The following is a 25,227-nucleotide window of genomic DNA, read 5'->3' on the forward strand; positions in this document are numbered from 1 at the left end:
GAGAGAGAGAGAGAGAGAGAGAGGAGAGAGAGAGAGAGAGAGAGAGAGAGAGGAGAGAGAGAGAGAGAGAGAGAGAGAGAGAGAGAGAGAGAGAGAGAGAGAGAGAGAGAGAGAGAGAGGGGTGGCATGGTGTTCGTAAGGGAAGTGAGAGTGCGCCACTAGACGAGGAAGGTGAGGTAACCCTTGGAGGGAACATTTCGGTGTGAGGTGCTTACCAAACGCGGAGGGAGGGGCTGTGCGTTCAGCACACCTGACTGTGTGATGGTGGTTTGTCCTGGGGGCGTTGTATCTCGAAGACGGAGGATCTCGGACCCCCGGAAGTGAGCAGGAGTAGTGCGAATGTCCAACGCGCAAACCATGAAACAACAGGGGAGTGATCTCTCCAGGAACACATACACACACACACACACACACACACACACACACACACACACACGCACACACACACGCACACAGGCGCAAACACGCACGCGCGCACACACACACACGCACACACACACACACGCCACACACACACACACACACACACACACGCACGCACGCACACACACACACACACACACACACACACACACACACACACACACACACACACACACACACACACACACACACACACACACACACCTGTATATGCAACTATGAACTATGCAGCTTCTTGAGGCCCAGGAGACGTTGAATGCTACAAGAATCTACAATCTACCACAACAAAGGTAGATTGCTGCCAAACGAGCACTAGGGGGCGGAACAGACTCCCGCCTGGAGGCAGCGCCACACCGTCCCCTGGTGTTCTGCTCCTTCATTTCCTCTGGCATGAATCACTCTTAGTTTACCCCTGAAATGGAATGGAACTAATACCCCAAAAGGGAGGTTTGCCATTAAAGTGGGGAGTGGTGCGGTTTAACCCAGAGTTGCAGGGGGATGAACTCCAGAAAGGCATAACACGTGGTGGAGTGGTTTATGGGACAAAGTCTGAAACCAAAAGGTTGAGCTTGCTGGGACTCATGTTCTGAGCTGCATGCATTTCAACACAGGAAGCAGTGTACGAAAGGCAGATGAGCTGATGGCAGGGGCTAACGCCTGGAAACATGATATTTTAGATTAGAGAGCAAAATCTATAAGCAGATCTCATAATTTTTTTTTTGGTTTCTCTTCTCTGGAGCGGGGCACTCTGAGGCAACAGTTGTTTCTGTCATTACGAGAGGCACAGACAGAGCAGACAGCAGGTATTTTTTGACCCAGGATGGAAATGCCGAATAACGGAGGACCCGCATTAAGGTGAGATCGGGTAATTTCAAATGTAGATGATTTCAGCAAGTTTCTGTTTTCACAGAGAGTGAATTCTGACTGAAGCGTGCTGCCAGCGCTGGTGGTGGAGAGAGATTCTCAGGGGCGTTTAAGAGGCTCTTTAACAGGCAGGTAGGTGTGCAGGGAATTTAGGGAGACGGACGTTGTGTCAACAGATTTAGCTTAATTGGGATATCACGAATTTATGAGCCGAAGGATCTGTTCTCTTCTGTGATCTACGTTCTCTGTCCGTGACCCACTCCCTCTCCTGCACACTTCCCCGTCTCCGTCATCCCCTACATTCGCTACAGCACACCCCGTCTCCGTGACCCGCTACATCCACCAGGGACATCCTCAAATGCGCCGCCACAGAACTCGCCTCTTCTCTGTGTTTGGAGGCAATTGTGGGAGTACGAGGGAGAGTTGACGTCTAATGCTACACCTCTCCCCTTCCACCGGATATCTACCATCAGGTTCTGAGACTCTCCACAACTCTGCATGCACAGGCCAGTGGAGTGTTTCTACACCGTTTGCATCAGTGGTTGCAGCTTCGTCACCCTTTCCCCGGCCTCCTCTCTCCTCCCCTTCCTTCCTTTTCCGTCAGCACGCCATCCGGTCACACACACACACACAACATCTCCGAGAGACACACAATTCGAGATTTCTGAAACACCGAAGTGCACGGTATTGGTGAGTGGGGAGACCGGGGGAGAGATGGAAGGAGCTTAGCACTTTGCCTGACTCCAAAAAAGTGCCCTACGATCGTGCGGGGTGCACTTCACCTGCCTGAGTCCGGGAGTCTGATGTTATAATACTTAGGGAACTTCACTGGTTGTTTGACCCCGGGAGTGTGTGACCAGACGGTCTGGACGGGGGTTCACTGTGTGCCTAACCACAAGAGTGTGTGGTGGGACTGTGTGCACGGATCTTCACTCTGTGTCTGACCCCGGGAGTGTGTGATTGGACTGTGTGGAGGGAGATTCACTCTGTGACTGACCCCGGGAGTGTGTGATGAGACGGTGTGGAGGGAGATTCACTCTGTGTCTGACCCCGGGAGTGTGTGATGGGACGGTGTGGATGGAGATTCACTCTGTGTCTAACCCCGGGAATGTGTGATGGAACGGTGTGGATGGAGATTCACTCTGTGTCTGACCCCGGGAGTGTGTGATGGGACGGTGTGGATGGAGATTCACTCTGTGTCTAACCCCGGGAATGTGTGATGGAACGGTGTGGATGGAGATTCACTCTGTGTCTGACCCCGGGAGTGTGTGATTGGACTGTGTGGACGGAGCTTCACTCTGTGTCCGACCCGGGGAGTGTGTGATGGATCTTTGCGGATGCAGCGTCACTCAATATATGATTCCAGGAGTGTGTCATGGGTCTTCTAGCGGTAGCCTCACTCAGTTTCTGACTCACAGTCGTAGATCTGAGGATTTTCCGCTATTAAACAGACTCCAATTAGAGACAGGGAGCAAGAAAACTCACACGTTCTGCTCCAAAGTCTGCAAGCTGAGAATCCTTTCTGTGGCCTCACTCTCCACCACTTCATTCCTCTTCTCTCAGCACAGCATTCCGTCTCTATAATTCTTAAATGTGTGAGTGCGTAGCCGGAGGTCCTGGTACATATTGGTAACAATACCATCGGTATGTATAGGAAGGTGGTTACACAAAGGGAGATCAGAGATTGAGTTATTAAATTAAAAGACAGGAGAGCGGAGTCGATGTGGAGACAGATATTGCAAAGGCCTCAAAGGCTGGAATCAATCTTTTGAGCATGATGCTACTAGTGTCCTGAGCTGCTCAGTGCTGGAAGTTTTAGATAAAGACCGGGAAGTTCAGGGCATGAATCAACACATTGAATTGTGATAATGTGGCCATTATTGAGACTTGGTTGCAAGAGGAGCAAACAGGACAGCACGATATTTCGCGTTTCGCTATTTTTAGACGTGAGAAAGCGGAAGGAGTTAAAGGAGGAGGGGTGACATTACTAGCCTGAGAAAATGTCACCACAGTGCACGGTCAGAACAGACAAGAGAACTCCTCTAAGTGAGGCATAATGGGAGGAAATGTGGAATAAGAAATTTATGACGATATTCATGGAGCTACATTATAGAGCAGTCAACAGTCCGCTGGATTGGGATAAACATACCTGTAGAGAGATCGCAGGAAGTATAAGATTGTGAGAACAGGAGATTTCAGATTTCCACCTATTGACTGCGAGTCGCATACTGCAAGAGGACCAGTGGGATAGAGTTTGTCAAAAATGTCCAGGGAAGATGATTTCACCAGCATGTAGGAAGCCGAATGAGAGAGAGCAATACTTGATGAAACAAGGCAGGAGCACAGTTTGTATCCAGTGATCATAAAGCGCTTAGTTTCAAGGTAATTATGGAAAAGTATCGGACTGCTCATTCTAAACTGGAGCAAGGTCAATACTACATTGGACAGAAAGGATCTGGAAAGTGTGGATTTGGACAAGCAGCTGCCTAGTAGTCTCTTAAACTTCACTAGTGTATCTGCCTCAACCACTGATTCAAGCAGTGCATTCCACACACCAATCACTCTCTGAGGAAAATACCTTCTTCTAAAATCCCCTTGAACTTCCCACCCTTTACCTTAAAGACATGTTCTCTTGTATTGAGCAGCTGTGCCCTGGGGAAGAGACGCTGGCTGCCCAGTCTACCTATTTCTCTTAATATCGACGCATGCCTGTATATCATGTCTCCTCTCATCCCCCTTCTCTCCAAAGAGTAAAGTCAAACCCCCCTAATCTCTGATAACAATGCATACTCTCGAAACCAGGCAGCATCTTGGTAAATTTCCTCTGTACCCTTACCAATTCTTCCACATCCATCCTATAGTGAGGAGACCAGAACTGGACACAGTACTGCAAGTGTGCCTAACCAGAGTATTATAGAGCTGCATCATTACCTCGCGACTCCTAAACACTATTCCTGGACTTATGAACGCTAACACTCCATCAGCTTTCTCAACTAGCCTATGTACCTGAGAGGCAGCTTTCAGCGATCTGTGGATATGTAACCCCAGAACCCGCTGCTCCTCCACAGTGCCAGGTATCCTGCTATTTATTTTGATCCCTGCCGTGGAGTTTGCCCTTCCAAAGTGTACCACCTCACACTTCTCCGGGCTGAACTCCATCTACCAATTTTACTCCCACTTCTGCATCCTATCAATGTCTCTCTGCAAACTTCGACAATCCGCTACACTATCCACAACACCAAACAACATTTGTGGCGTCCGCAAACTTGCCAAACCTCCTTTCTACCCCCACATCCAGTTAGTTAATAAAAATCATGAAAAGCAGAGATATCAGAATCGATCCTTGTGGGACACCACCAGTCACAGCCCAAACACGAACTTCTGCATTATGCAGGAAAGCTAATTCCGAATCCACCTGCCCAGACTTCTCTAGATCCCATGCCATCTGACTTTCTGAAGAAGCCTACCGTGTGGAAAAGGAACCTTGTCAAATGCCTTACAAAAATCCATGTCGATCACATCCACTACACTACCCTCATCTATATGCCTGGTCATCTCCTCAAAGAACTCTAGCAGACTTGTTAGACACGATCTGTACTCCACAAAGACACGCTGGCTGACCCAGATCAGATCATGATTCTCTAAATGACCATAGATCCTATCCCTAAGATTCTTTTCCAACAGCTTTCCCACCACAGACGTAAGGCTCACTGGTCTATAATTACCCGGACTATCCCTACTACCTTTTTGGAACAAGGGGACAACATTCGCCTCCCTCCAATCCTCCGGTACGATTCCCATGGACAACGACGACATAGAGATCCTAGCCAGAGGCACAGCAATCTCTTCCTTCGTCTCGTGGAGCAGCCTGGGGAATATTCCGCCAGGCCCCGGGGACCTATCCACCCTACTGTATTTTGACAATTCCAACACCTCTTCTCCCTTAATATCGACATGCTCCAGAACATCAACCTCACTCTAATTGTCCTCAGCGTCATCAAGTTCCCTCTCTTTGGTGAATACAGAAGGGAAGTATTAATTGAGGACGTCGCTCACTTGCACAGCCTCCAGGCACATCTTCCCACGTTTATCTCTAATCGGTTCTACCTTGCATAGAACATAGAGTAGCACAGCATATTACGGGCGTTTCGGCCCACAAGGGTGTGCCGACCCTCAAAACATTCTTCCCATGTTACCCCCTACCTTACATTACTCCATATACCTGTCTAGTTGTCTCTTAAACTTCACTAGTGTATCTGCCTTCTCCACTGACTCAGGCAGTGCATTCCACGCACAAACCACACTCTGGGTGAAAATCCTTCCTGTAATATCCCCCTCGAACCTCCTTCCCCTTGCCATGTCCTCTTGTACTGAGCAGTAGTGCCCGGGGGAAGAGGCGCTGACTGTCTAATCTGTCTATTCCTCTTAATATCCTGTACACCTCTATCATGCCTCCTCTCATCCTCCTTCTCTCCAAAGAGTAATGCCCTAGCTCGCTTAATCTCTGAACACAATCCATATTGTCTATACCAGGCAGCACCCTGATAAATCTCCTCTTTACCCTTTCCAATGCTTCCACATCCTTCTTACAGTTAGGCGAACAGAACTGGACACAGTACTAAAAGTGTGGCCGAAGCAGAGTTTTATATGGCGTCTCTTAAACTCTATTCCTCGACTTATTTAAGCTAACAATTCATATGCTTTCTTATCTACACTATCTAACTGTGAGGCAACTTTCAGGGATCTGTGGACATGCGCACCCAAATCCCTCTGCTCCTCCAAACTAACATGCATTCTGCCATTTACTGTGCACTCTGCCGTGGAGTTTCTTCTTCCAAAGTGTACCACCTCACACTTCTCCGGGTTGAACTCCATCTGCCACTTCTCAGCCCACTTCTGCTTCCTATCTATGACACTCTGCAATCTTCGACAATACTCTACACTATCTATATGCCTGTTCACCTCCTCAAAGAACTCTTTCAGGCTCGTTATACACGATCTGCCCTTCACAAAGCCATGTTGTCTATCCCAGATCAGACCGTGAATCTCTAAATGTCCATTGATCCTGTATCTAAGAATCTTTTCCAACATCATCCAAGAATTACTTTCACAGCCTCCAGGCATATTTTCCCACTTTTATCTCTAATAAAGATCTCTAATAAACCTTCACTCTTGTAATCCTATTGTTCTTCACATAACTGAAGAATGCCTTGGGGATTTCCTTTACCCTATTCGCCAAGGCCTTTTCATGCCCCCTTCCTGCTCTCCTCGGTCCCTTCATGTTCCTTTCTTGCTACACTATATTTCTCAATAGCCCAAGGCCGACCCTTGCTTCCTAAATCTCACTCATGCTGCCTTCTTCCACCTGACTAGATTTGCCACCTCACTAGTCACCCATGGGTCCTTCACCATACCATTCTTTATCTTCCTCAGCAGGACAACTTTACAGCCTCCTATTTTTCCCTTCCATAATTATTTTCTTTCCCTGTTCTCTCTGATTCTATCCTTCTCCATGATAATATTAAAGGTTAGGGAGTGGTGGTCACTGTCCCCCAGATTCTCACCCACTGAGTGATCTGTGATCTGACCCGCTCCTCTCTTTATCAGCTGCTCATCTGGTGTTCGTTGGCGTCGGTGTGACTCACTCGTCAACACAGGTTTCCTCTGACAGCGGTTGCTTCTCCTTCCTGAGCTCAGAGACGTAGCGGATACTCGACAGGATGGACAACAGCGAGACCTACATGAATAAGAAACCCACAAAAACTGGCTCACGGGCTCCTTCCCGAGGTGAGTGGGGCAGAAAGACGGAGGGATGGAGTTCCAGTCTGACTCAGAGAGAGTGTGATGGACAGCGTGGATGGAAACTTGCTCTGCGTATGACACCGAAGGTTTGTGATGGCACAGTGGGGAGGGAGCATCACTCTATGTCTGAGCCCAGGATTGTTAGACGCTGCAGTGGAATATTCACTCTGTGTTTGACCGCGGTAGTATGTGATAGTACGGTGTTGAGCGAGGTTCACTCCGTGTCTGATCCCGGGTGTGCGTGCTGGGTCGATGATGAGGGAGCCTCAGCCAATTTCCGAACTTCACTGTTTTGCTCCCAGCTGAACCTGATGTATCGTACGTGGAGCCTAACGTCAAGACCCTCTCTGTGCCCCAGGTCCGTAGAGATGGAGATCAGTTTCATCTGTTTTGCCTTGACTGTGTTCATGCAATGTGTCCATTCCCGTCGAGAGACCTCAGGGCAAACTTACAGCTGACTCCAATTATTCCCTGTCGGAGAATATGTCGGAGGGAACGCGCAGGAGAGGCGACTTGGAGGGAGCAATGTGAGGGATTGGGGCGTCAGTGACAATGGCGCTCTCCGGGAAGGATGGCCTGGAGGGAGCGGCATAGGGGGGCGGTACAGAGGCATCATTGTGGAGTGGGTGTAGAGAGATTGGAGTGGGGGGACGGTATGTCATGGGAGGGGCCATGCTGTGGATGTGTCGTGGTCGGGGCGGTGGGGTTGAAGGGTGACTGAAGGGGGAGCGCTGAGAGGGCGAAAGGAGGGAGCGCTATGGGGTAGCAGGTGAATAAGGAGGCCGTGGGAAGCGTAATGTTTAGAGAGGGCAATGAGAGATGCGGTGATGAGTGAGCACTCTAAAATATATTTTAATCCCCTCTTGCCCCTTCACTCTACTCTCCCTTCTCTCACTCTGCACAGCTTTATCTCTTCCCCTCTTCTCTCTCCCTTTCCCTCTCACGCTCATTCTTCTGTTTCCCCTCTCTTCTTCCCTCTCTCCCTCTTTTCCCATCTCATTCACTCTCCCCTCTCTTTTCCTCACTCTGCCCCTTGCCCCCGTTTACCCCTTCTTTTTCCCACTCACCAGTCTACCCTTGCTGCTCACTCTCGCTCCACTCTAACGCCCCCCCCTCTCTCTCCCTCCTTCAAACTCTCTCCCTTCCGTACCCCACTCTGCCCCTGTCCTGTCTCTCACGCTATCTGTCCCTCTATTCCCTCTCTCCAACTCTCTCTCCCTTTCCCTCCCTCTTTCTCTCCTCTCTTGCCTCCCTCTCGCGCACTCATTCTGCCCGCTCTCCAACTATTTCCCAGCATCTCTTTACTCCTTCTTCCCCGTTATCTCTTCGGTCTCTCATTGCTCCCTTTCTCAATCCTCTCCCTCCTGTCAGCGTCCCTCGGTCTCCCACTCTCGCTCTCCCTTCTGCACACTTCCCCTCACTCTCTCAATCCGTTTGTCTCTTTCAACCTCTCTCTCCCACACATTCCACCCTTCACTTTATACTCTCTCACACATCTCTCTCGCCTCTCAATCCTACTCTCCGCGCTGACTACCTCACTCACTTCACCACACTTTATCCCCTCTCTCTCCTATCTCTCCTTGTTCTATTTCCCCCATTCTCTTCCATTTTCCCACACATCACCCCACTTCGATCATCACTCTCCCAAGCGCTCCATCCATCCATTTCACCCTCTCTGTGGTTGTACTCCCTGCCTCGCTTCTCTATATTGCCTCTCTCCCTTCATCCCTCTCGCTGTCCCCAACCCTCTCTCCCTCCCTTTCTCTGTACTCTTTTCCCTTCCCCCTGTACCTCACTGTCCCCGATTGTCTACCGCGCTCTCTCATCCTTGTCTATCTCTCTCACGCAGACGATCTGTCCTCCACCTACACATCGCTGAACATTCGGAAAGTCGAACGCCTCACCAATACACAAACAGGTCAGTGATGCAACAACGACGTCATTCTGTAGGGCTCACATGTCAGACTCCCAAATTCAGAAATGTGTAATGTATTCGTCTCCACCAATTCCCTGGCAGCTCCTTCCACAGACTGACCACCATCTGGGTAACAAACGGTTGTCAATCGGCTTACCAGTTGAATCTTTTTCCCCTCACTCCTTATACCTGTGCTGTCTGGTCTTCGATTGTCCAGGTTAAGGGAAAATAATTGCACCCATTCACTCTATTTGTGCTCCTCGTGGCTTCATATACCCCTGAAAGTTCACCCCTGCGCTACAAGGAAAAAAGCCACAATGAACCCAACCTCTTTCCTTAACTCAGTCCCTGGAGTCCCGGCAACGTCGTCTTGAATCTCCCCGCGCAGTCATTTCCAGTTCGATGGTATCTTTCCGGGAACAGAACAACCAACACTGAACACCGTACTCCACGTGTATCGGCGTCCTGTACAACTGCAACATGCTCACCTGACTCCTGTACTCAGTGACATTCTGATGAATGTCTGCGTTCAGACGCATTCTTCACCGTCCTGTCTACCCGTGACTTCACTTTCTGGGAACCGTGTTCCTGTACCGCGGGTCCTTCTGTTCTCCAGCATTCCTCTGTGTTCCTCAAGATCATTGTTAAAATCCAACCCTGGGCTGCCTTACAGAATTTCGACTGCTCGCACTTATCCGATTTAAATAGCATTTGCTTCTGCTAGTGACGGGTTCCCAGTCTGAGAAATGAACTGTGAAATTAAATCATTGTTCCGCACTCCAAGCCAGTTGTATATCCAGTAAGCCATCCGGCCCGTCTTCCAGAGCGGTATACCATCTGGAACCTTGTTAAAATCTGGGTACGTTACATCTACCATCCCGGCTTGATCAGTCCTCCGCAATCAACTTCGTCAGAAATATCTCCTGGGCTCCACATCATCCTCCAGAACAGATACCCATAGGAGCAGAATTAGGCCATCTGGTCCATCGAGTCTGCTCCGCTATTCAATCATGACTGTTCTTTTTTTTCTCTATCTCTTCCTCAATACCTGTTCCCCGGTGTTATGGTCCGGTCCGGAGCCCGCGTTCCGCTTCCTGATCCGGTCTGTGGACTCCGGACTCCGGGTCTTGTAGCCGTCCCTCGTTTCGCCCTTGAGCCCAATTAGTCACCTGAGGATCATCTTGGCTTAAGAAGACGCACCTGATGCCTATCGGCAAACGGTGGATATCAAGAGCTCTTGGGGCTGAGCATAGTTGGGGTGACGTCCTGTTTATCCTGTTCCTCCGGTTCGCCTTGTTCCCCCTGTTTATCTTGTTCATCCGGTTCGCCTTGTTCCCCCTGTTTATCCTGTTCCTCCGGTTCGCCTTGTTCCCCCTGTTTATCTTGTTCATCCGGTTCGCCTTGTTCCCCCTGTTTATCCTGTTCCTCCGGTTCGCCTTGTTCCCCCTGTTTATCTTGTTCATCCGGTTCGCCTTGTTCCCCCTGTTTATCCTGTTCCTCCGGTTCGCCTTGTTCCCCCTGTTTATCTTGTTCATCCGGTTCGCCTTGTTCCCCCTGTTTATCCTGTTCCTCCGGTTCGCCTTGTTCCCCCTGTTTATCTTGTTCATCCGGTTCGCCTTGTTCCCCCTGTTTATCCTGTTCCTCCGGTTCGCCTTGTTCCCCCTGTTTATCCTGTTCCTTCGGTTCGCCTTTTTCGTCCTGTTTATCTGTCCTCCTGTTCATCCTGATTCGTCCTGCTCTTCCTGACAAGTTTTGCGAGTAAGTCTGGCAGCCACCCAGGACCGAGCTCCCTTCTTATCCCTTGCCTCTGTCAGGTAAGCCTGGCCGGACTGCCGTGGCCCGGCGGGGGACTCTGCCCCGTCGCAACCCTCGCTGCCGACGGGTTGTGCCCCGCAACGTCCCCAGGTGCCCCACGATTTGCCCAGGCCTTCGTGTTATGCGGCCAGGAGTTATGCGGCCCGCCCAGAGAACTTCGATATCCTGCCTGAACTTCGATATCCTGCCTTAATGATATCCTGCCTGAACACCGAGACTCTCTCTGACCCCCAGAATCACCTTGTACGTCACGTCCCTCACATACGCCACGGTCTCCACATCTTGTCTATCGTTTAGTTGTCTCGTCCTGCCCCTTGTACTTCACTGCCTGCGTCCTGCAATTGGGTACAGTCTCACGCCCCCTCATGACACCCGGCTTCTTAAATACACCCATGTGGCAGCAAATTGCACAGATTCACGAGATATGACTGAAGGAATTTCTCCGCATATCTGTTCTGAAAGGGCGCCCCTCTATCCTGAGGGTGTGCCCTCTTGGCCCAGAAGCTCCGATCATGGGCAACATCATTTCCACATCTAATCTCTGGGCCTTACAACATTCCATAAGACCATAAGACAAAGGAGCAGAAGTCGGCCATTCGGCTCATCGAGTCTGCTCCGCCATTCCATCATGAGCTGATCCATTCTCCCGTCTGGTCCCACTCCCCCGTCTTCTCTCCATAACCCATGATGCCCTGGCTACTCAGATACCTCTCCATCTCTGCCTTAAATACACCCAATGACTTGACTTCCACTGCCGTCCGTGGCAACAAATTCCACAGATTCACCACCCACTGGCGAAAGACATCTCTGATCTGAACGGACGCCCTTCAATCCTTCAGTCATGCCCTCTCGTCCTAGACTCCCCCACCGTGGGAAACAACTTTGCCACATCCGCTCTGTCGATGCCTTTCTGCTTTCGAAATGTTTCTATGAGGTCCCCCCTCATTCTTCTAAACTCCAAGGAGTACAGTCAAAGAGCGGTCAAACGTTCCTCAAATGTTAACCCTCTCATTCCCAGAATCATTTATAGTGTATATTCTCTGAACCCTCTCCAACGTCAGCACATCATTTCTTAAATAATTAGCACAAAACTGCACACAGTACTACAAGTGAGGTCACACCAGTGCCTAATAGAGCCTCAACATCACATCCCTGCTCCTATACTCCATGCCTCTAGAAATGGATGCCAACGTTGCATTCGTCTTCTTCACCACCGACTCAACCAGGAGGTTAAACTTAAGGGTATCCTGCACGAGAACTCCCAAGTCCCGTTGCATCTTAGAACTTTGAATTCTCTCCCCGTTTAAATAAAAGGCTGCCTGTTTATTTCTTCTACCAAAGTGCATGGTCATACTTTTTCCAACATTTTCCGCTTCTTTGACCGTTCTCCCAATCTATCCAAGTCTCTCTGCAGACTCCTTGTTTCCTGCAAATTAGCCAACGCTCTATCCAATATTTCCCGTAATTCCTTGGGTTCTTATCTTGGTTAGCAGCCTCATGTGCGGCACCTTGTCAAAGGCCTTCTGTGAATCCAAATACACAACATCTACTGAATCACCCTTGTCTAGTCCACTTGTAATTTCCTCAAAAAATTGCAATATGTTTGTCAGTCAGGATTTTCCTTTAAGGAAACCATGCTGAGTTCTGCCTGTCTTATCACATGCATCCAGGTATTTCGTAACATCATCCTTGACAATCGACTCCAGCAACTTCCGACCATATAACCTATTGTAGAAACTGCCTAGAATTTCCAAAGAGCATCGCCCTCTATTTTTCGCCCTATTGTACCCGCTTCCACCACCGTCGACGGCAGTGCATTCCACGCACTCCCCACTTTCTGTGTGAAATTCTTACCCTTGACATCTCATTGACACCTATTTCCAAGCGCCATAATACTCTGCTCCCTCCTGTTGGCCATTACACATCCGGGAAACAGCGTCCCGCTATCCACACGATCAGGGCCTCTTATGATCTTAAACCCCTCCATCAGATAGATAGATAGATAGATAGATACTTTATTCATCCCCATGGGGAAATTCAACTTTTTTCCAATGTCCCATACACTTGTTGTAGCAAAACTAATTGCATACAATACTTCACTCAGTAAAAAAATATGATATGCATCTAAATCACTATCTCAAAAAGCATTAATAATAGCTTTTAAAAAGTTCTTAAGTCCTGGCGGTAAAATTGTAAAGCCTAATGGCCATCAGGCCGTCTCTTATCCTCCGTCGCTCTAAGGATAAAGGGCCAAGATCACTCAACCTATTATACACAAAGCTTTCTTTTTTTAGTTTATGAAGGGTAAAAGAGAGTCAAGTGTAGATATTGGAGCAATAGAACATGACGCTGGGGTTATTGTACTGAGAGACGCAGAGATGGCAAAGGAACTGAATGCATATCTTGTATCAGACTTCACAGTGGAAGACGTCTGCAGTATGCCCAACATGCAAGAGTGTTAGGGAAGTGATACTTTTGCAGTGAAAAGAATGAATTAGAATGTGCTCAGGAAACTTAATGGCCTGAGGGTGGATAAATCTACTGGACCCGATGAAATGCACCCTCGGGTTCTGAAGTGTGTAGTTGGAGAGATGGCGAAGGCATTGACAATGATCTTTCAAGAATCGACAGATTCTGCATTGTACCTGCTGATCGGAAAATTGCAAATGTTACTCCTCTATTTAGGAAGGGTGTAAGGCTGCAGAAAGTAAGCCATAGACCTGTTAGCCTGACATCAGAGGTTGGGAAGTTATTGGAATGCATTGTTATAGATGGGATTACGGAATACCTGGAATCAAATGATAAGGTAGGCCAAAGCCAGCATGTTTTCCTGTAAGGAAAATCCTGCCTGAACAAACTACTGCAATTTTCGGAGGAATCTACAAGCAGTGTCGTCTAAGAGAATGCTGTAGGCATGGTGTACTTGGATTTTCAGAAGGCCTTTGGCAAGGTACCGCACATGAGGTTGCTAAGGAAGATGAGAGCCCATGAAATTACAGAGGAGATACTAGCGTGGATGGAGCATTGAGGGATCGGCAGGAAAGAGAGACTGGAAATAAACGGATCCTACTCTGTCTGTCTACCAGTTACCAGTGGAGTTCCACAGGGTTCGGTGCTGGAATCGCTGCTTTTTGCGATGTATGTCAATGATTCCCGGCGACAGACATATAGGTGGAGTAGCGAGTAGTGTTCTGTAGCCTGCAGAAAGACTAAAATAGTTTAAGAGAATGAGCAACGAAGTGGCAAACTAAATACAATGTTGGAAAGTGTATTATCATGCAGTTTGGTGGAAGAAATAAATGGGCAGGCTATTAGTTAGATAGGGAGTGATTTCAAAATGCAGTGATGCTAAGGGACTCGGGAGTCTTTGTGGAGGATATCCTAAAGTTTGACTTCCAGGTAGAGTCGATGGTGAAGAAGGCGAGTGCAATGTTGGCATTCCTTTCCAGAGGTATGGAATATAAGAGCGGGGTATGATGTTGAGGCTCTATAGGACACTCGTGAGACTACACTTGGAGTATTGTGTGCAGTTTTGGGCTCCTTATTTCAGTAAACGGATACTGAAATTGGAGAGGGTTCAGAGAAGATTCACAAGAATGATTCCAGGAATGAAAGGGATACCGTATGAGGAACGTCCGGCAACTCCTGGTCTGTATTCCCTGGAATTCAGGAGAATGAGGGAGAATCTCATGGATACGTTCCGAATGCTAAAAGGCCTGAGCGGATTACATATGGCAAAGTTATTTCCCATGGTAGGGGAGTCTAGGACAAGAGGGCACGGGTCAGGAATGAATGACGGACTTTTAGAACTGAGATGCAGAGAAATACTTTAGTCATAGGGTGGAAAAATCTGTGGTATTTGTTGCCATCAACAGCTGAGGAGGCCAAGTCATTGGGTGCACCGAAGGCCGAGATCGAGAGTTTCTTGTTTAGCCAAGATATCAAAGGGTATGGGGAGAAGGAAGGGGAGTGGTGATTGCTAGTGAATTGGATCACCCCATGATTGAATGGAGGAGCAGGCTCGAAGGGCCAAATAGCCTACTCCTGCTCCTATATCTTATGGTCTTCTGGTCTTATGATTTTAGCAGCCACCCATTTCCATTTCCATTTAGATCATTCATTCACATCACAAAAACCGAACACTCGCTTGGATATGTAAATGACAATCAACCTTGAGATTCGTCTTTGTAAAAATATATTGAGATTTGTTTAACTCGGGATTCTGGTACTGTAAGCCACCAGGCTCCATACCGATCTTCCTCTTACAATCAGCCAGGAAAGAAAGGAACACAGTGGAGCGCGGAAAGCCCCACAACATGTTAATCCCCACATGACCACCATATTTCCAATGTGTGAAAAAAGAACAGCGGTTGCAAACAATAATACAACTACGAAAAATATAATAAAACCTTAACCCTCTCTCTTTCTTCTCTCTCTGTCACCCATTGTCTCTCTCTGCTTGTCCCTCTCGCACCCTCTGCCATTTTCTCCCCTCACTCTACCCCTCTCTCCCTGATTCTTCCGATAACTCTCTCAGACTTCTCACTCCCACTTCACTCAGAGCCTCGCTCTCTCCTCTCCATCTCCATTGCTTGTCGAATTTCTCTCTTTGTTCACTCTCACCATTCTGTCCAATTTTCCCGGCCATCTCCTTCATCTTTCACCCTATTTCCTCTCACCATCCAGTCATCTATCTGCTGTTACGTCTCCACGTCTTTCTCCACTCACTTCCTCATATCCCTCATATTTTCTCCCAGTCGCTCACAGTGCCCCCCATTCTCTACCTGTCCCTTCCCCTTCTGTTTGTCTCTCTCTCACAGTCTCTTCCATTCTCTCCCAGACGGTCTGGACCCCACCTACTCTCAGCTGAACTTTCGCCACAATGGACCTGTCATCGCTAAGGATGAAGATCCTCCTTTTGCGTCGGGACCAGGAGAAACGCCATTGACTGCTCAGGCAGGTCAGAGTTCACATTAGTGACACCATTCTGAAGGGGTCACCTGATGTACGCACAAGTGTACAAGTGCTAATATATCTGTATCGACCATTTCCTCTGGCAGTTCCTTCCACAGACAGAACACCGTTTGCTTAAAAAAGAATTCTCACTCTGGTCCGCAATTAAATCTGTTTCAGCTATCACCTCAGAACTGTGCATTCTGATCCTCGATTCTCCAAATCAATAGAAAATGACTCTGCGCATTCTCCTTGGCTGTGTCCCACGTGCTTTTATAAACCTCTGTAAGGTCACCCTGAATTCCAAGTTATAAAATCCTAACCCGCCGGAATTATCTCCATAACTCAGTCCCTCGGGCCTCGGCAATATCCCCGTAAAGCTCACTCTGCAATCTTTGCTGCTCACTGGCATTTCACCTGGAGCAGGTGGACAAAAACCTAACACTATACTCCAAGATCAGCCTACCCTACATCCTGTACAACTGCGCAGTAACCTCTTGACTCCTGTGCTCAGAGCCTTCATTGATGAAGATGGAACCTTCACCGCCTTATCTAACCTTGTCCTCAATTTCTAGAAACCGTTTTCCCGTAGCCCTAGGTCCATCTATTCTATAACACTTCCCAGGGTTCCTCCTCTTCACTGTGAATGTCCCACCCTGGCTAGTCTTCCTGAATACGACAGGTCGCACTAATCCGAAATAATTTTCGTTTGCCGCTTTTCGGCCCAATTTCCCAGTTAATCGAGATCCCACTGTAAGAGATAACCGTCTTGCCTGTTTACCACGTCATCTACAATCTTATCAACGGCGTCTTGTGTAATCTGTTACAAATGGTCGATATAGTTGACAAAGATCCCGGGTCCCACTAGCGGCCTTCTGGTAAACACGGCCAGTGACCCGCCTCCAGTCTGAGAAACGAACTTCAATCCTCAACCTTTGCTCCGACCGCCTAGCCAATTGTTTATCCAGTCAGCCATCCCTCCCTTCGTCGCACACCAAGCAGTAGACCATTTGGACATTGTTAAATCTGTATATATTACATCTACCAACCTGACCGACCCTGTTCTTCGCAGTCAAATTAGTCAGAGAGATCTCCTTTGGTTCTACATAATCCTCCAGAGCAGTCTACCATCTGAACTCTTGTTGATAGCTCCTGATAAGTCTACGTACGATACACCAACTACCCGTGCCTGATCTGCCCTCCCTGTCAAATCAGCCGACCACTCTCCCAGGGTCTCACAAAATCTAGCATCCCCCCCACTCTATCTTCCCCAGTCCGTTTATTTCCCTCCTTGTTCCTGTCTAACCTCTCCATTGCTTCTCCGTCCCTCCCTTTGTCCCTTTCTTCCATCATCCAGTGCGATATACAATCTGGGAACTTGTCAGTCAGCGTACATTATCTCTGCCTATGCGCAGAAATCAGTAAGACAAATTTCGCTGTCTCCCCCACCATTCTACAGAGTAGCTCACTAACTAGAAACATTAAATGCCTTATTGAATTCCCGATCCATCACGTCTACTTCCCTGTTCTCGTGAACCGCCCTCGTTCCTCACTCAAAATGTTGAATCCGCTTCACCCGTGACCGCAGTAAACTGCTGAGCGCTGTGGAAAGAGCTGAGCCTTTCTCGGAAACCAGCGTCCCTTCCATGAACTCCGTCCACAGTTCCTGGTGCCTCGATGAAGCAGCCAGCAGCATCACAGAACCACCTCCAGCCACACCGGTCATTCTGTCTTCTGCAAATTAAATGGCCTATCCCTTATTCTTAAACTGTGGCCTCTGGTTCGGGACTCCCCCAACATCGGGAACATTTTTCCTGTCTCTAGCGTGTCCAATCCCTTAATAGTCTTATACTTTTCAATCAGATCCCCTCACGTCCTTCTGAATTCCAGTGTATACAAGCGCAGTCGCTCCAATCTTTCAACATATCTCTCCTGTCTGTAATGTATGTGAATGACCCGGATGACAGTTTAGATGAGTGGTTTGGTACGTTTGCAGATGATACGACGATGGGTGGTGTTGTGGATCGTGTAGAGGACCTGAAAAGAATTCAGTGGGATATGGACCAGTTACAGATCGGTGTTGGAGAAACGGCAGATAGAATTTCACACTGACAAATGTGACACGTTTCACCCTGTTAGGTCAAATGTTCCGACACAGCGCACCCTTAAAACCAAGACCCTAAACAGTGTTGATTTACAGAGGAAGATTGGGGTCCAATGTCATTATCAGTGGTTAAGCAGGCCTATAACACGCTTGACTTTATCACTGGGAGCACTCGGTTCAAAAGTCAGGAAGTTATATTGCAACTTTATCAACATTTCTGATTGTGCTGCATCCCGCGCATTCTAGTTCTAGTCATCACATTATTGGAAGGATTAGAATGCCTTGATCTTGTTAAAATCTGTGTACTTTACATCCAGCACCTGGACCTGAGCAGTCCTCCTCAAATAATTTGGTGTGACATTTCTCCTTGGATCCCACACCATCTTCACACCATTCTACAATCTGAGCCTTTGTTTGATAGCCTCTGTTGAAGCCTCTGTATGGTACATCTACTACTAATTCCAGGTCTGTCCTCCACAGTCAAATCGACCCGACAATTCTACTTGGGTCTCACGCCACCTGTTATCTCCTTCCCCCGTCTCTCTTCTAATCTCCCTATCTTTCCCTCTCCTGCCCAGTCTCACCGCTCCATTCCTTCTCGGTTTCTCCCTACATTCCTCTCTCCCATCATCCAGAGTGATCTACAATCTGGCATCTTGATACGTGACTTGTAAAGCGTCCATTATGTCTATCAATCCGGACATATCAGTCCGTCAACCCCTCTGGGTCCCCACACCATCACACAGAGTAGTCTACCAAGTGAAAAAAAAATGTCTTATTTGCTTCCCTGTTCACAATGTCTACAACCCTGTTCTCATGAAACACCCTGGTTCCTTACTAAAAATATAAACACTGCTCCGCCCATGACCGCTGGAAACTGCAGAACGTTGTGGAAAGAGCTGAGCCCAGCTCCGAAACCAGCTTCCCCTCCATGAACTCTTTCTACACACACTGCTGCTCCGATAAAGTACCCAGCATCATCAAAGGTCCCCGGACATTCTGTCTACTGCACTCTCCCATCGGAGGGAAAATGCGAAAGCATGTATCAGGAGGCTCAAGGACAGCTTCTACACTACAATAATCAGAAAATTGAACAGACTCCTAATACGATAAGATCTACTCTTGACCACAAATCTTCCTCTTCGTGGCTCTTGAACCTTATAGTCTGCCTGCACTGCAATTTCTCTGTAATTTCGATACTTTATTCTGCATTCTGTGACTGAGTAACCTTGTTCTACTCCAATGACGTGACCTGTATCTGTGGATGTGGGTGAGATCTCTCCTCTCTGTGATGTATATAAACGATCTGGATGAGAATGTAGATGGCTGGTTTGGTATGTTTTTAGATGATACGTCGATGGGTGTTGTGAATAGCTTAGAGGACCTGCAAAGAATTCCATAGGACACGGATCAGTTTCTGATATGAGTTGAAATAATGACAGACAGTTTTAATCCGGACAAACTTAAAATGTTGCGCCTTGGTAGCTCAAATGCTCAGAAATAGCACACTGTTAAATCCAGACCCCTAAATTGTGTTGTTCAGCAGAGGGATCAGGGCCAGGCTTTCTGATAGGAAAGTTAGTTGGGGCACTGAGCTTAAGAGTTCGGCTGTTATATTGCAACTTTATAAAAATCACTGGTTGGGCTGAATCAGGCGTATTGTATACAGCTCTGGTCACCCCATTATCGGAAGGATGTCAGGGCGTTGGGGAGCCTCCGGAGGGGTTTAGCAGGACTCTGCCGGGATTCGGTGGCATGTGTTACAACGAGAGGTCGGACACTTGGGTCGTTTCCTCTGGAGCGGAGGAGGCTCAGGGGAGATCTGACTGATCTCTGGAATCCGTCAGACACCTGTCAGCCTTTGCCAAGTCAAGGAATTTGCACTTTCGGCGATGACGGCTGAAAGTAGATGAGATTGAGAGAGGAGGGGTGATCTTGGTGGAGAACACGGATGTTGGATGGGAGAGAATTTCAGTGCGGGTCACGGCTGAATTCACGCACACGCTGAATGGTCTCTCAACAGGTCCGCATACAGAGCAGCCGAAAGATAAAATCAGAAATAGACTTTACCGTAAGATCTGCCTACTCTGCCTAGTTACGTCCGTCCTCATCACTATAGTGGCCGGGCTCTCGATCTATGGTGAGTCGACTGGGCTCTGGGTGGAGTCAGAATGTAAACAAACAGAGTGGAATGAAACGTGATATTAAAACACCACAGAGACATGGTCACGCCGCTCAACGTGACACCGACACACAATGCACTCTGACACCAAAACGTACCTCACCGTTGCATCGACACATACCACGCCGTGACACCGATACGCCCCTCGTGGAGAAATTGACACTACCCTCACGTTGACAGGGACACAACTCCCACCATGACACCATTATTCCCACAGCGTGACACCGACAGGCACCTGAACGTGATGTTGAATTTCACCTCACCGTGACGCCGTGATTCCATCACAGTGATAATAACGCGCCCAACATGTTGAAGTCGACATGCCCCAAATCGTGACACCGAAATCCCCGTCACTGTGACACCGATACTCGCAAAACCGTGGCACCGACACGACCTGACCCATGACAGTGACAAACCCCTCACTGTGAATCCAACCGACAGGCTCCGTGTCGTGACAACGGCATTCCTTTCACCGTGACACTGACACCCGCCTCAATGAGACACTGACATTCCCCTCACCGTAACACAAACACGACACTCATAGTGACACTGACACGGCCTTCATCATGACACCTGCACAACACAGATGGTAACACGTACGCTCACCTCACCCTTTCGATGGCACACACCACACCGTGACACCGCCGATCCCCTACACATGATACAGACACCGCCCGCACTGCAACATCACAATGGGATGAGGGAGGATTTGGGTAGTACAGCAGCTGAGCAAACTTCTGGGCCTGAAAACAGACAAGTCTCTGGTCCGGATGGAATGAACCCCAGGGTGCTGACAGACACGGCAGAAGTTATAGTTGAGGCTTTGGTGATAATTTACCAAAATTCTCTGGGCTTCGCGCAGGTCCCGGCGAATGTCACGCCAGTGTTGAAAAAAGAATGTAGGAAAAAGGCATTTTACTCTAGGCCGGTTAGTTTAACATCTGTAGTTGGGAAGATGTTTGAGCTTATCATTAAAGAAGAAGAAATAGCGAGGCATCTGGAAAGAAATGGATCCACCAAGCAGACGCAGCTAATCGACAATCCTCTTTGAGCACATAACGAGCGCAGTGAATAGAGGGGCAGAGATGGGCGTTATTTATATCCAGAAAGCATTCGATAATGTGCCGCATAAAATACGTGATTGGTGAATCTGTGGAATTCTCTGCCCAGTAAAGCAGTGAAGGCGACCTCAGTAAATATATTTCAGACAAGTCTGGATAGAGTTTTGCACAGTAGGGGAATTGAGGATTATGGGGAAAAGGCAGGAAGGTTGACATGAACCCATGGCCAGATCACCCGTGATCTCATTGAAAGGTGCAGCAGGCTCGACGGCCAGATGGCCGACTCCTACTCCTATTTCTTACGTTGTTACCCGGGCAGATCCCACACCGTGAGAACGATAAACCAGTTATCAGAACACCTACACATTCCACATTGTGAACCGGCACTCCAAACCGCGACAGCGAGGCGCCCCACACTGTGATGTCGACAACACCCTGATCGTGACACTGACAGGACAATCAGCGTGACATCGACACGTCGCTCACAGTGCTGCAGTACCGTCTCAGTATGACACCGACATTCAACATCACACTAACACGCCACTCAGCGTGACACCCACACGACACTCAATGTGACACCGACACACCACTCGGCATGACAACGACACACGACTTACTATCACTCTCAGTATCACAGATTCGTCACTCTCTGATTACCTGCGACCGAGGCCAGCAGGAATTGTGGGAACAATATCAGGAGATGAACCGGACCCAGCGGCGATGTCGACTTCAGGTAAATGAGTTAAACTCAACCCTTGAAACCAGCATAGCCGAGAATTCCAGCCTGACTCTCTCCCGGAGCAACTGTCTAAAGAATATCTCCGTCCTCAACAGAACGACTCCATACCAGAAAGGAAATTGTTCGTTCCCGAAAATGAAAACTCCGTCCTGAAAATCCATATCTCCGATCTGATTGAAACACAAACCGATCTCCGTCAAAAGATCAGTGACCTCGAAATTAAGTACAGGACTCTAAACGGAGAGAAGGCTCAAATCTGTTCAATGCTGACCAGCAGAAAAGGTGAGTTAAAACACCAACCTCAAACCCACCATCTCCTGCTACTCATCACATTACAGAGAGATAAGAAGTTATCATCGGTGTCTCACCCAGGGAGTGTCTGAAGGGACGGTATCCCAAAGCCTCACTCATTGTCTGATCCCGGGAGTGTCTGAAGGGACGGTATCCCGGAGCCTCACTCATTGTCTGATCCCGGGAGAGGGTGAGGGGACGGTATGGATGGAGCATCACTATGTGTCTGAACCAGGGAATTTATGATGTGACGGTGTGGAGGGAGATTCACTCTGTGTCTGACCTGGACAGTGGGTGATGGGACGGTGTGGAGGGAGATTCACTCTGTGTCTGACCCCGGGAGTGCGTAATGGGACGGTGTGGAGGGAGATTCACTCTGTGTCTGACCCCGGGAGTGTGTGTTGGGACAGTGTGGATGGAGTTTCACACAGTGTCTGACCCCGGGAGTGTGTGATGGGACGGTATGTAGGGAGTTTCACGCTGTGTCTGAACCCGGGAGTGTGTGATGGGACGGTGTGGAGGGAGTTTCACTCTGTGTCTGACCCCAGGAGTGTGTGATGGGACAGTGTGGAGGGAGATTCACTCTGTGTCTGACTCCGGGAGTGTGTGATGGGACGGTGTGAAGGGAGTTTCACGCTGTGTCTGACCACGGGAGTGTGTGATGGGACGGTGTGGAGGGGGTTTCACGCTGTGTCTGTCCCCGGGAGTGTGTGATGGGACGGTGTGGAGGGAGACTCACTCTGTGTCTGACCACGGGAGTTTGTGATGGGCCGGTGTGGAGGGAGTTTCACTCTGTATCTGACCCCAGGAGTGTGTGATGGGACAGTGTGGAGGGAGATTCACTCTGTTTCTGACTCCGGGAGTGTGTGATGGGACGGTGTGAAGGGAGTTTCACGCTGTGTCTGACCACGGGAGTGTGTGATGGGACGGTGTGGAGGGGGTTTCACGCTGTGTCTGACCCCGGGAGTGTGTGATGGGACGGTGTGGAGGGAGACTCACTCTGTGTCTTACCACGGGAGTTTGTGATGGGACGGTGTGGAGGGAGATTCACTCTGTTTCTGACCCCGGGAGTGTGTGATGGGACAGTGTGGAGGGAGTTTCACACTGTGTCTGACCCCGGGAGAGTGTGATGGGACGGTGCGGAGGGGGATTCACCCTGTGTTTGACTCCGAGAGTGCGTGATGGGACGGTGCGGAGGGATATCTCCTCTCCTAGTATCCTCGTGTTTCAACTCGGATGTGTGTGACGCGACGCGGTAGAGTTAACTTGACTATGAGTCTGAGACTGTTTGAGCGATTAGATGGCAGATGGGGAGCTTCACTCTGAATTGGGCATCTGGTCGTTGCGTTTGCCCGAAGAAGCGAGCTTCGTACTCTGATTGCCTCCCAGTATGAGTAACCTGAGAGTATAAAGTGAATTCCTCACAGTCCACCGCAGTTTGTGACGAAATCGTGGGGAGTACTTTCCACTCTGTGTCTCACCGCGGGTGTGTGTAATGGGACGATGTGCTGGAGATTCACTTTCCTTGTTCCTGATTTCCAGAGCAAGCATGTTTCCAGGACTGGATCAGAAATGAAGACAGCTGTTATTTCATATCCACGTTGGAAACATCTTACGATGGAGCGAAAAGATATTGTTCAAACATTGATGCAAGTTTGCTGGAAATAAATTCAAAAAAAGAGCAGGTATGTGTCACACCGAGAGAGGAGATATCGACAACAATCACACACTCCCGGGATCAGACACAGAGTGAATCTTCCTCCACACCGTCCCATCACACACTCCCGGGGTAAGACACAGAGTGAATCTCCCTCCACACCGTCCCATCACACACTCCCGGGGTCAGACACAGAGTAAATCTCCCTCCACACCGTTCCATCACACACTCCCTGCGTCAGACACAGAGTGAATCTCCCTCCACACCGTCCCATCACACACTCCCGGGTTCAGGCTTTGAGAGAGTCTCCTTCTTAACGTTAATTAAACAAGTTAAATTTCGCAGAATGTTATTTCCAATGTTCTCGTCCATCAAGACAGAATATACCGGATTGGGAAATGCGCAGACGGGTGAGATTCGGATTTTTACTGGATTGGGACTGGGTCATTACGATTAGTTTGGAGACACACCGGGGCAGTGCGAAGTGAGAGGTCACGATCGTTGATTCGATTCTGACACAGGGCTATTGGCGAGAGTGTGGGGTAATGACGTTAGTTTGGAGAACTGTACGGGTCTGTGGGATATAGTGGGTCGGGGGATTAGTTTGGAGACCGACACGGGGCTGTGTGCTTAGTGCGATGCAGTGGAATTAGATTGGTGACTGTCTGGTGTGTCCGCTTGGAGCTGATTTGACCCTGTTGACATTGTTTAACTATATTTGATAGGGAAGAGGCGTCTAGTGTTATTAACAAGGTCTCCAGTGGAACGTCCGTCTGCGTTAACTGCGACTCGTCCGGCTGGAGGGACTACTGCAAACGTCAACACCCTTTCATCTGCGAGAAGTCTGCACATTGGTGCACGGATTTTCCTGAAGAAATCCAGGATCTCTGTCAACAGTCCGCAGGGCAAACTTGAATGACCTTACAATCCGTTTTCCTCCCCCGTCTCTCTTCCCCACTCTTATCCACCTCACCCTCACATTCCCATTTCAGCAACTCTGTCTCTCCCCCAACCATTCTCCTCCACAACTGGCATCCCATTCCCCCAACACTCTCCTACGTTCCTCTTTCCCCACGAATCTCCTTCTTTCTCGCCATCTGTCCCACTCTTCTCTTCCCCCGCACCGTTCTCCACCCCTCTTTATCTTTTATCTCTCTCCTTCATCTCCACCCACTCTCACCACAATCCTGTGCACTCTGGTTCACAGATTACCCACCCTGCGGTAAAATACTGTGCACATTCACTCTACCTATACCCCTCGGGGTTTTATACACCTCTATAATTTCACCCGCGATCTCCAAAAATAACCTCCTCACGCCAGCCCGGTCTCCACAACTCGGCCACTCGAATCCCGGCAACATCCTCGTAAATCTCCCTCTGCACTCTTTCCAGCTCATCTTTCCCACAGCAGGACGACCTGA

General features: G+C 48.8%; 1 protein-coding gene across 1 annotated transcript in view; it reads left to right on the plus strand.

The window, feature by feature from the left end:
* Positions 1 to 24,988, plus strand: part of LOC140720446 (uncharacterized) — a 41,859-nt gene extending 16,871 nt beyond the window's left edge. Inside the window, exons 2-10 of the mRNA XM_073035300.1 lie at positions 6,895 to 7,074; positions 8,939 to 9,007; positions 15,660 to 15,779; positions 19,900 to 20,016; positions 21,749 to 21,852; positions 21,954 to 22,140; positions 23,692 to 23,834; positions 24,152 to 24,216; positions 24,532 to 24,988. Coding sequence (XP_072891401.1) covers positions 7,008 to 7,074; positions 8,939 to 9,007; positions 15,660 to 15,779; positions 19,900 to 20,016; positions 21,749 to 21,852; positions 21,954 to 22,140; positions 23,692 to 23,834; positions 24,152 to 24,216; positions 24,532 to 24,721 — 1,062 coding nt within the window. The 5' untranslated portion in view covers positions 6,895 to 7,007 and the 3' untranslated portion in view covers positions 24,722 to 24,988. The remainder of the gene's footprint in view (positions 1 to 6,894; positions 7,075 to 8,938; positions 9,008 to 15,659; positions 15,780 to 19,899; positions 20,017 to 21,748; positions 21,853 to 21,953; positions 22,141 to 23,691; positions 23,835 to 24,151; positions 24,217 to 24,531) is intronic.
* The last annotated feature ends 239 nt before the right edge of the window (positions 24,989 to 25,227 follow it).

This window comes from Hemitrygon akajei, unplaced genomic scaffold (genome assembly GCF_048418815.1).
Source record: "Hemitrygon akajei unplaced genomic scaffold, sHemAka1.3 Scf000042, whole genome shotgun sequence".
Lineage (NCBI taxonomy): Eukaryota > Metazoa > Chordata > Chondrichthyes > Myliobatiformes > Dasyatidae > Hemitrygon > Hemitrygon akajei.